Source organism: Saccostrea echinata, unplaced genomic scaffold (assembly GCF_033153115.1).
Source record: "Saccostrea echinata isolate AGI-Se365-2 ecotype Australia unplaced genomic scaffold, CSIRO_AGI_Sech_v1 ptg000086l, whole genome shotgun sequence".
Lineage (NCBI taxonomy): Eukaryota > Metazoa > Mollusca > Bivalvia > Ostreida > Ostreidae > Saccostrea > Saccostrea echinata.
In genome coordinates this window covers 967,842-980,654 of record NW_026889835.1, presented here as the reverse complement: position 1 = coordinate 980,654, position 12,813 = coordinate 967,842, and the positions used below count along the sequence as shown (strand labels likewise).

Below are 12,813 nucleotides of genomic sequence, written 5' to 3'. Positions count from 1 at the left end.
ATTTGAATTAGCTTCGCTTAGCGTTCACACGGAGCAAATGCGAAGTAATTTAATTCGCAGTAAACTAATTCAAATTAAACTAATTCGCATTAAATTCTCCGTGTGAACGCGGATCAAATTTAATTCGCAGTAACTTACGTTTAATTCGAATTAAACTCTCCGTGTGAACAGGGCTTAATTCGCATTAATTTACTTCGCATTTATTTACTGCGAATTAAACTCTCCGTGTGAACAGAGCATAATTTTGACACGGGTCCGAATTTGGCATAAGACGCAACTTGTCCTTTTTCAATATTATCATACATCGGGATCGGTATACATATAACTAGAATAAGTGTTTACTTCAAAGCACGTGTGTTCGTGTCGTGTACAGACTGATTGTTAAGGTAAAAAAAAAAAAAAAAATACGTGTTAAGTGACAGAAAATGGCAGATTGAGACTATAAAACCAATATCATGAAATTTTTTTACGCCGATTTTTTAAGTATGATACTGTAGTTGAATCAATGCATGATGCCAATGTTCTCGTCCTCAAAAAAAGACTCGTCTTGCATTCTCCCCAATTTTTTTTCAGCTGCTATTTTTCGCAATATTTCGATATCTTTTTATTGGTTATTGATTCATTTAAATCCCTTACTTTTTTCCCATCATAGGTTACAAATAATGAGGTTGAAACAAACCGCACAATACTGAAGAACAAACCTATGGCTATGTTGACAACCAGTTAAAGGATGTGTAAATCGTGAAGAAAAAACTCTTTTTTAATCTTTTCATAAAAGTAAATCTGAAAGGAATATAATAATTGTGATTTCAATTCAATGAAGTCGAAGACGAAAGAAAGAGAGAAAGTCAAAAACACCAAACAAGCACTGAAAGCAGCATGTGTAGAAATAGGGGGTGCAGAAAAATTACCTGAGAATGACGGTAAAACTCACAAATCAAGAAAGAAAAAGGCAGGAGATCCTGAATCAATTACAAATGAAGCCACACAATGTAAACATGAGAATGAAAGTAAAAACCAATTGTCAGATGTAGTGCCATCTGGCAAACGGAAAACGGACCAGTTATCAGAAAAGAAGCAAAAGAGGGCAAGGAAAGATGAACCAAAGTCAGTGGCTAAAGAAATTATAGAGAGTGTGTCATTTGATATAGCAAAAGAAGATACAAAGAGCCAAAGTTCAAAAAAATCAAAGGCAAAAAAGAAGAAATCGGAATGCATACATAAAGAAAACAGTCAGGAAAGTACAATTGATTTGAAGGAAAATGTGGGATCAGAGGAAGATGAAAATGATACAGAAATCAAGCACAAGAAAAAAGAGAAAAAGATGGAAGGAAATGAATTAGACAAAATCCCGACAAGGACAAAAAGCAAAATGGAAAGGAAAAGAAAGCTAGTGAATGAAGCAGAAAATGAATTTGTTGTTGAGAGTGATAGTGGAAAAAATATTGAACTTAATCAAAGTGAGGAACCTACATCAAAGAAGAAAAAGAAGAGAAAACTTCAAAATATAGAGAAAGAGGCAGCCGAAGATGAAGAAAACAAGACTGTGCTAGGTGAAGGAGGAGATAGCAATGAAGTGGAAAAAACGAATATCACAGAGAGTAAAAAGAGTAAGAAGAAAAAGAGGAATGAAGGAACGGATCAGACAGATGAGACATCATCCGACCCAGAGCAAAAGGCCGACAAACTGGCATCAGAATACCTGCATCAGTGGTCAAACAACAGAGAAAGCTGGAAATTCCAGAAAGTCAGACAAGTGTGGCTACTGAAAAATATGTACAGTGAAAATAAGGTATTAGAGTTTATTTAAATATCTCATCCACAACTTGTCTTTTGAATTGGCATACTGAACCATTTTGATTCTATCTTTTGCATATACTGGTATTTCCAATTTGAATTTAAAAAGAAATATTCATTAAACCTTTGGAGAAACTCAAAATTTTCAGTGGTCTATTTATAGGTAACCAAAGAGGACTTTACAGTACTGTTGTCATATCTGGATGGAATGAAAGGAAGGTCAAGGGAGGTCACTGTGGAACAAGCAGAAAAAATCATAGAGGAGGATGGAGACAAAGATGGTAAAGTTTTCATCAGTTAATTTTTGCAAACTTAATTTAGATATACATGTATTCCTTAAGAAGACAAAAAATATTAAAATACACTTACCAGTATTGTCAAAATTTTTATTTTATTCTTGCACTAAACTGTAACAGTTCAATGCTTCCATATGTGTTGGAAGGTAGGTTGATGAAGTAAATAAGACAGAGTGATCATTTTTATGTCATTTGGGGAAGGTAGGGGGTGGGGGCTTAGATTGTGTGATTCAGTTTGACAATGCATTTATAATTTTCTTTTACAGAGGTAGACCAAGTAAAGATTGAAAGAGCAAGACAGATTGTACAGTTATTAACTTGAATTTTATAATGAAAGAAAGAACAAAAGAAGATATTTGCCGCTTTTGAAAAAGTTGAAGAATAGAATTCAGTTATGTCTTTAGTGTACAGGATTAACATAGCACCTCTTACATTATTTCTGAAATACAGAAACCAAACATTTTCTGTCAACTTTGAAAGATTGATAATTTTATTATGCTCTTTTTAGCTCACCTAAGCTGAAAGCTCAAGTAAGCTTTTCTGATCACCTGTTGTCCGTCCGTCTGTCTGTCTGTATGTCCGTAAACTTTTCACATTTTCAACTTCTTCTCAAGAACCACTGAGCCAATTTTGACGAAAATTGGTACAGAGCATCCTTGGGTGAAGGGGAGTTTAAATTGTTGAAATGGAGGGCCAACCCCTCTTACAAGGGGAGATAATTAAGAAAAGACAAAAATAGGGTGGGCTGGGTCATTAAAAAATCTTCTTCTCAAGAACCACTGGGCCAGAAAAGCTGAAACTTATTTGGAAGCATCTTTGGGTAGTGTAGATTTTAAAATTGTTCAAATCATGGCCCCAGGATGTAGGGCGGGGCCACAATAGGGAATCAAAGTTTTACATTGAAATACATAGGCAAAATCTTTAAAAATCTTCCTCTTAAGAACCACTGGGCCAGAAACACTGAAATTTATGTGGAAGCATCCTTGGGTAGTGTAGATTCTAAATTGTTCAAATCATGGCCCCCGGGGGTAGGGTGGGGCCACAATAGGTATTACAAGGGAGGGGGGTCTGGTGAAGAACAGCAGGGCCAAAGTAACTCAGGTGAGCGTTATGGCCCATGGGCCTCTTGTTTATGAAAACAAATTAGCACTGCTATTTTGAATTTAATGGTAAGAGATTTCATTATTTTACTTTTTTAAATTAATTTTTATTTAACGGAATACAAAATTAAAAAAGAAATCTGCACAGTATAGTAAAAATATGGTATTATGATTATATTGACAGTTATGTTGAGGGCACACAAGCCCGAGAGCAATATCAGACATGTATCCTTTCATATACATATACTGTAAAATCATTAATTTTAGTGGGGATAATTTTCATTGTTTTCCGTGAAATGAAGAGACCAAAGAATTCATGTCCACCATGATGCACTTCTTTTGGCATGAAATGAAATCCCCATGAAGCTATATTTTTTCTAAAACCACCAAAATTTGACCCCATGAAAATTAGTGATTTTTAAATAACAGTCCTGTCCAAATAAACTTGGCTCAGGGCCATCACACACCCTCATGCTGTAATCAAACTGTGACCAATAAGAGGTTCTACCATCTCTGCATTAAAGTTATGCAGACAAAAATTTGCACACATTATTACTTTCACCTTGATCTGGTCTAAATGACCTTGGCTTATGGTCATGACAAATCTTCAGTTCATAATCAACCTATTTCCCAAGTATGGGCTTCTGATCTTTTTACATCAAGTTATGTAGCCTGGACAAGAACTTGGATGTGGGACAGTCATATTAGCTGATTCCTAAATGTCTTCTCTCCTGTTCTGTAACAGGAGAGGAGAAAAATGCAATGTACCAGACTGGGGTTCGAACCTGGGCACCCTGAATCTCCAGTCAGGTGCTATACCAACTGAGCTATCTGGCCACTTGCCATCAAACCTGTCTGACTGGCACATTCCTCCTTCCGTAAAGGTCTTTGGCCCACTAAGATGCCAACCCAGGCTCTTCTCTGGCAGGTCTTTCACCTGTCACTTCCAGATTATGGCAAGGCACCAAATATGACAGGACAGGAGAAAAATGCAATGGACCAGACTGGGATTCAAAAACAGGCCCCCTGTATCTCCAGTCAGGTGCTCTACCAACTGAGCTAATTGGCCACGGGCAATTGAACCTGTCTAACTGCTACAGTCTGTTAAGAGTATAAATAATCAGATGTGATTATTAGTATAAAATCAAGTCACCTTTGTCCTTTTCTAAAAATAAAAATTGATATCTTAGCATACACAACCAGCAGAAATTGTAGGAAATGATTTGATGTTGGTGTAGCAGTAAATTACATGTATGTGACCTTAAATCAATATGCAAACCTGTGTATATAGTTTGACAACTGTCAAGCAAAGAGTGCCCAAGATATTGGTCAGAAATCATGTAACTTGGTATAATGGAAAATCAGGTGACCTTTGGTCAGGAAATGACCATGAGAAAACTTTGCAGCATATGGTGCTGTAAATACATGTAAGTGATAACAAGACCTTCCATTTGCTCAAAATCACATTATTTATTCCCTCAAAAATCAATTCCAGCATAAAATATAAAAAAAAAACCTCTGCTGTGCAGTAAAGCTTTGTGGTGCTTTGACATTACACAGCAATTCAATGATTAATAAAAAAAAAATAATGAGGCTCACTTTGGTTATATATCTGGTACACAGAAATAAATGTAATCAAATACTGCACAAGTAAAATATGTTCACTCTCTTCGGAATGCCTAATTATGTTAATACATCTTAAAAATGTGAGTCAATTTTATTTTTAAGGAAAATTATATTTTGTTTGGTTTTCTTTATGAAATGACAAATTAAAGAATTTTTCTATTGGAAATGATTATTGTTTTTACTGCAAGTAATCTACTTCTTTAGAAACAAAAAAACCCACATTCTATTAAACATTCAATCAAGTTTTCCTCATGATGCATTTGACAGAATATAAACCTTAGAAAATGAAAACAGAGTGATTTCATAATTGTATATTCTATAAAAAGAAAAATAATTAAACATTGGGAACTTACAATATCTGCCCACTGCTTATAAATCTACAACAAATTCTACAACTGTAATACAAAAATATTGATGTAAAGCATTTTCCTTATTTGGTAGGTATGAATTGCACATAGATGAAAGCCTCATTTTATATTTCACCTACAGTAAAACTTGCCTAAAACCAGCCGTCAGGTAAACAATTCACCAGGTTAGACAATATCCGGATTAGAGAATGTTCTAGACAAATTAAGAAAATATTTGGGGACTACAATATTTTGCCAAAGTGCACAACACCTTGAGTTTTACTATACACGTAGCGGATTCTTGCTGTTATATACATGTACACATATTTTTATGAAAAAAACCCTAGTACATGTATTTTAATTTTTATAACAAATTTAATAACAAAGAAAAAAATACATTAAAAAACAAAAGATATCATAAAAGTAGTTTTATAAACATGCAACTTTTGCACTAAAGCAGTAAATCACACCTACCCTACTAATACCCAAAAAGTATTACAAAATGAAAAATTTAAACATGACAGTTGTAAAATTGTTTCAAAAAAGTATTCTGTCAATAAACCAATGTTATGATCCTAAGAAATGGCAGATAAATAATTTAGATTAATTCTTATAAAACGATAAAATCATTAATACAAGCATGAAAAGATTTGAAGTTGTGTCATAAAATTCCTGAGGCGAGCATGGCATAAAACCAAGAGCAAAGTTGTGTGCAATCACAGTACTATCCCAGTGTTGAGATCACTTTAAGTCATTCAGAACTTTCTTAACTTCCTCAAACACCTGTAATGAAATAAATACATGTATCTGTACTTAATTTTGTTTGATAATCTACATTGTTACAATCTTGTAAGCTTTCACCTGTTAACTGTTAACTCAAAAAAAGAAAGAAAAAAAAACACCTGCAGACCTTTGGCAAATTTTTTACACTTTCAAGCCCTGTTACCTTGACTTATGTAAACAAATAGAAAACTTTATTGTTTCAAAATTTGTGTTCTATATATAAGTTTCTCATATACAAAGATATCACCTAAACACAAAGTGGGATTTCAGATTGACAAAGCAGGCATTCTGATTCTATACATGTACCCCCTACCCCTCCCTTAACAAAATTGTTTCATGGGACTAGCAATGTTGTGGATTTCTGAGGATTTTAAAAGGTATTTTACACTTGTATTTTCTTCAAACACTTACCTCTTCTGGGCTTTTTTCAGCATGTATTTCACTAACTAGGTTCAACTTTCTATAATGTTCTATGATATCCATTGTGGATTCATTATACGTTTTTATCCTGAAAAGGTAGAAAATATATCATGTTCTTGTATAAGGTAACCTTCATTATGACAAACTTGACATCCTGATCCACAAGGATTAAACTGAGGGATGGGTATGGCCAATAGGGTTTGAAAATATGGCTACACATTTTTCATTTTTATTTATGTAGTAGTGAAGTATTTTTGGATGCAAGGATGCAGTTGTTTTACTGTTTTACATTTTACAATTCTGGTAATTGTAATTCAAAAGCCTGAACAATAAAATTAATTATTTCCCATATTTATAATTATGTACTAAATACCATTATTTTTGTCTTTGTATCAAGATACATGCCATACAATAAAAAAAATCATGATATACCAGTATACAGATAAAATTGTGCATCCCTAATTAAACTCTTGAGGACTATTTTTGAAATGAACTTAGAACAAACATTAGGAGTAAAATTGATCAAAGGATATAATGATTACTGATTATATATTTCTTTTTTCTTTCTAAACATTCAGACAAAATCATAAGTATGTAAAAATATTTTGCAAATGAAAAAATAAAAATTTACCAACCCAATGCATTAATTACCTCTTCTTAAGACTCTCTTCATTATCGTCTGTTCTTCCGCTGGTCTTCCCTCGAGACAAACACCTCTCCACACATACCTATGAATACATGAGACTGCTTGAGAGAAACAAAATCAAACTATTGTAATTTTTCATGATATATAAAACTAATTACCCGGTAAGGGTACATTCAAGTTAGTGAAGGTGTTATACTGTACATTTACAGTATAGTTTTTGTTCATATTTGAACAACTTTGGTATCTTTAACATCAATACATCAGATATCATGGATATGTTGAAGTGAGCTTATTCTGAAAGTCTGAACCACTTTGTCTTCATGTATTTTAACCTCATTTACTCAGGTTCTCATGAATCTCAAATTTTTCTCTCAAGATAACCAGCACTGAATGTACACATTATTTTGTACACACACATCCTTTGATATATTATGTTCATGCATGAACAATTTATTCTGTGCACATAAATAACCTATCATGCAATCATAAACCTATTCTCTGCATAAAGAATTTATTCAGTATACATCCAATATACTTTATATAATAATTTCAAGATGAATTATCCTTTATGTAATATATAAATAGAATTTTTAAAAAATATTACACACCTGTTCTGAACAGTTAAAAAACAGCACTCGTATAACTTTGGCAACATCACTCATTTCTTTATTCCAGCCATCTAAATTGTCACGATTCCTCGGAAATCCATCAATTAAAAATCTATTCTTGCCACTGTTTTCCATGGCCTGTGATTTGATAAAAACAGTGGTACATATATGTGTCAAAATAAATAAATATAACCTTATTATCCTTATATAATAGTCTTGAAATATACTAGATTGTTGTATCTTGGATTTACTTTGTTCTGCATTCTACATTGAAATAACTTCAAATTTTCCTTCAAAAAGTAATGCTTTGTAATGAAAATAAAAAAATTTAAAACAAAATGATAGTTGTAAGAAAATGTATTTTACAGCATAGTGCACACTATACTTAACTCTTTTTAGTAGAGAGCAAGTGATCTGGACAGGGACTATGGTTCCATTCTTTATGTGGCCATCTATCTCCTCCCCAAACTGGGACCCCGGACGCTGTCTCTCCTCCCTCAAAAGGTCACCTGCTGATAAATGCACATAACCAAAGTCCTGGAAAAACAAATATTAATGTTAAGCTTTTATTCATTTAAAACCTGAATCCAAGCATTTAAAAATGTTAAGGCCAACAATAAAAAACGATTCGTTAGATGTACAGTACTCCTATCAACCCATCAAAACCACCCAATCCAATCACTTTTTTTTCAGTACTTTATATTCTTTTTTTTTTTTTTTTTTGGTTTCTGTGAAAATGCAGATTATCTTCATTGCTTTGAAAGTTAGGGTCTTTCATTTTTCTAAAATGCTTTTTTATACTAAAAAGTTTCAATGTGTACAGCTGAACTAAGAACTTAGTCACTTACCCTGACAATATATTCACACTGTGTACCTTTCCCTGCTCCTGGTCCTCCCAGTACAAATATCACATTATATTTTGCCATGTTGTGAACAACCCCACTTAGGGAGGAATACTGGGTTTGACAAAATCTACTTATTGTACTCAGGAGGGGGTTTTGCAATTGTCTCAGTAGTCCAATTTTGGAGCCTTCAGTTTAAATCTGAAATATAATCAGAACACTTTTGTTAGCCATGGAATAAAAAAGAAGTCACTGACTGCAGGTGAGACAGTGTCTCTACTGGTTTGAACTTTTAACTGTTGAAGAGAAGTTGCACCAACAAAATTATATATCTTGCTGTATTCTAAAGAGTAAGGTTCACTTTATGCATAAAATGGCCCTGTAGATATACCAATTTATTGACTAATACCCCGTGTACCATTTTCAACATTCTTATAAAGTAGACACTTAGTGCTTTCAGTTTATACAACAGAATTTCCTTTGAAGAGTCCAGGCATTGAAAAACAGGTTGTGTGAAATTACAATGTTATTGAATTTCGCAGAAAACAGGTGTTTTTGAGAACCTTCAGCAAAGGATTAAAATATGAGCACACCCCTCGATCCAAAAATTAAAATATGTTTTATAATCTTCATTAACAGTTCTTTTACAATATATTTACACATTTTGGATCGGAGGTTGTGCTGTATATGAAATATTGAAAAATGGCAGCATAATTTGGCTATTTTTGAAGAAATATTCAGGATATGTGAATAATGACGCAATTCATGACGTCATAATGCATTGACTAGAAAGAAAATTACGTCATTTTCAGTAGATATTCATTCACCAAGTGCTCAAGTATTATTCATTGCCTTGTTGACTAAAACTATACAGTTTTGAATTTTCAGAAATTCACAGGGCCAAAAAAGGCCCTAAGTGGCTCTTGCTCTTTCCATAAATTTTAAAAGTTTATTCAAAGTTTTACTAAGGAGGAGTATCATTTATTAAAAAAAAAAAGAGAAAAAAAAAATAGAAAGATTAATCTACTCATATAGTAACTCTAGTTACGACATTTTTTTAAAATTAAAATTAAAAAGGAAACAAATAGCTACGGAACAAATCTAAGGATAAACCCCAGGCACTTTATCCTACATACTAAAATAGAGTGGATTCTTTAAATTTCTTTATTATCTGAAATAGATTATGTCTTTCATTCTTTCTTCTTGGAAATCCCTCCTGTGTTAGGAGCACCCCCAGTTTATAACAAGAAGCCCAAGGGCCAAATTGCTCACCTGAGCACTTTGGCTAGGAAAAAGCAGAAATCAGTTCAGTATTGAAAAGTTTAAATATAAAAGGGGTTGGGAGTTGGGGGGGGGGTATGATTTGAATGAACTTGAAACTACACCACCGAAGGATGCTTTTGAAGATGAAAATGTGAAAAGTGCACAACAACGACAGGCAACAGAGAAATTTCGATCAGAAAAGCTCACATGAGCCTTCGGCTCAGATGAGCTAAAAAAGGTAAATATGTTTAAATCGTACATCTATTTTAAAAAAAGACTCAGGTTATCCAGCTATGTAAGGCTTTAAAAATATCTATTGTTGATACCTATTTAAATTTGTGTCATAAAATAAAGACTTTGTGGTTGTTAAAAACAATATTGAAGCATCTGTAAAAGCTTATTGATGTGAGGCAAAAAAAAAATTATAAGTAGTTTATAATAAAACTTAAAACAGGATGTGTGTTAATAATAACATTTTTACAATTGTAAATCTTATAATAACAACTGTTGAGAATTTATTCTTATTAAGAAGTATTGCCTATATTTAAGATGGTAAAATATACCTGGTAAGTTACACTTATCATAGACTACTCTACCAGCTTACAATATGTGTGCCAGTCACCTGAATCACAATATCATACCAAGTTTTACTATGCTACAAAGAATTTTGTCTTATGTTCTTGTGTAATAATTTCTATTTGTTCTGCATTTGTCAAATTGTTAATCTGATACATGTACTAGAAAACTACATATAAATCAAGAGAATGTATCAGCGCGAATTCAAAGCACCTTTTTTTTCATCAAAGGCATATTATACACCTATTTACTGGCTATGAGGACAATGGCAAATTTATCATCCCCCAAGACAGCGACTATTTCTCGAGGCGCAGCCGAGGGAAATAGTTGCTGTCGAGGGGGACGATAAACTTACTATTGTCCTCATAGCCAGTAAATAGGTGTTTTATTATACCGAAGCCGACTTTACTTTTGTTACGTCACAAACCAGATACGTCACAATACAACAACCCATATACCGGGTAGTTTTGAGATTAAGGTAGAACCTATGTCGGAAAAGTCTTTGTCACAAGATTTTCAAACTTTTCAAAATGATAAATTAGCTCTCGCTTATCAATCAGCTAAAAATATATGGTATGTTTCTTCGTTATTAAATGTAGTGCAGTCTGTGAGACTTGGAAGGATAATTTTACACAGCGACTACATATTTTCAGCCATTTTTAGGGGTACTGGTCATAAAGAGAATATAATAAATCACTAAAATACTTCTTCAAACATCGTCGTTTATAGACTTTATTAACTGAACCATATTAAGCAATATTATTCAAGAATAAATTCTTTTTTATTCAATTGACATAAAAGATTAAGTCCACATTTCAACGAATATAGGCAAATGTGCTCAATATTTTTTGAGTCAATTTACCACCTAAATTTGTAAATATTTTTCAAAAGTCTTTGTCAGAATGTTTTCAATCTTTAATATGATGAAGAACATACCCAAATAATTACAAAAAGTGATTAAAATATATACCTTTCCCCACAAACGAATGAGAACATTCTATTTATCCATACTTCTTTTGTTGACCTTTTTGCACTTACACAGGATTGAATTATTAAATTACTGTTTTGGGGTTACGTTCAGATTTACAATGTGAATATTTATCAAAAAATGTATTTTTTTATTTTAAAAAAATATATTTTCGGGAAACATTATTATTATACACCAACCATTATGAATAATTAACAAATAATTATGAAAGGGAATGCACGTCATTTCATGATAGACATTACAAAATTTACACACAATTTTTAACAGATCTTTGACTCAGACACTTTTCATCAAGATTTTGTACTATTTAGATTTCTTAGGATTTTTGCTTTCCTTCAAAATAGTTGCATGTCATTCACATTATCACAGTTGTGTATAACTTCATTACATGAGACATTCTTGAAGAAACTACAGGAAAAGTAACATTAAATTAATTATGACGTCATAATTGATCTAGCAGTCTAAACTAATTTTCTCAGTATGACGTCATACGACGTAGGTTCTACGTTAAAAACGAGGGAAATGGAATGCTTCCAGTGAATAGTTTGATGACTGTTTTACCATGGGCAAACAGCACAAAAACTATTCCACGGTAGGGGCTGTTTAGAAAAAATAGATGATTTATTTGTCATACTTTTGTGTAGAAAAAATTCACAGAGGTATAATAGTAAATTTTATCAGTAAATTGCAAATAAATCAATATAGCCCTAGATTTAAAAAAAAAATCCCACCACTTTCTATGTATATAGATTAAGAAGGGGTGGGATTTAGATTGGCCTCACTGTATAATAACTGCAACATTGATAAATTTCAGTTGCCTGTGTTTTAATCTAAAAGTTAATTTTCAACACTTAGTAAATTTACTTTGATGTACATAAAAATCATACCAATATATACAGACTGCAAAAAACTGTCGGTTTTGTTACACGAGTACTTGGATTAGGTAAACTTGCAACAACAACTTCCGGTTTATTATACGGCAACTCGTTCGTGGCTTGTTTCTTTCATATTGATTTAGTCTTATGGGCCTGTTCTAGAAAAATCATAAAAAGGTTCATCCATATACTAAATAGCCTGGTTCTCGAGACCTTCCTATGTACACACAGTCGAGATTAATACAATACAATACAATATTTTATTGGCACAAACCAGGGACCTATATACTACCAGTATATAGGTCCCTGCACAAACACATTTACAATAATTGGCAAAGGCACAACATATAAGAATCATATAAATTGTTCATACATTTATACAGTTTAGTATAAAAACAATGGATCAATAAATTAAATTTAACTGACAAACACTTTATCATTACTAAAAATTTGATAGTTTTTTTTTTAAATAGTGAAAATTACACAACGGTTTTAAATTCGTGGGGAGATGACCCAAAGATAGCAAATTTATAGAAAAGGTGTTTTTAAAATGTCTATCAAATGATTAATCTAGGCATGTTTCTTTGCATATTTTAGCAAATCAAAACTCAATATCAGGAAAATATTTTTCTTATATCAAGGGATC

The 12,813-nt window shown here is 32.6% G+C and overlaps 2 protein-coding genes across 2 annotated transcripts; one reads left to right on the top strand and one right to left on the bottom strand.

Moving 5' to 3' along the window:
* Positions 1–817: 817 nt before the first annotated feature.
* Positions 818–2,648, top strand: LOC133177052 (uncharacterized). Its single transcript, XM_061312143.1, has 3 exons — positions 818–1,792; positions 1,961–2,078; positions 2,360–2,648. The coding sequence occupies exons 1-3, from the start codon at positions 818–820 to the stop codon at positions 2,413–2,415; spliced, it is 1,149 nt and encodes a 382-aa protein (XP_061168127.1). The 3' UTR covers positions 2,416–2,648.
* A 1,995-nt stretch (positions 2,649–4,643) lies between these two features.
* On the bottom strand, positions 4,644–12,236 carry LOC133176969 (UMP-CMP kinase-like). Its single transcript, XM_061312039.1, has 7 exons — positions 12,180–12,236; positions 8,472–8,666; positions 8,014–8,160; positions 7,624–7,761; positions 7,021–7,097; positions 6,361–6,457; positions 4,644–5,949 (listed from the first exon to the last, which is right to left on the bottom strand). The coding sequence occupies exons 2-7, from the start codon at positions 8,547–8,549 to the stop codon at positions 5,908–5,910; spliced, it is 579 nt and encodes a 192-aa protein (XP_061168023.1). The 5' UTR covers positions 8,550–8,666; positions 12,180–12,236; the 3' UTR covers positions 4,644–5,907.
* Between the last annotated feature and the right edge of the window lie 577 nt (positions 12,237–12,813).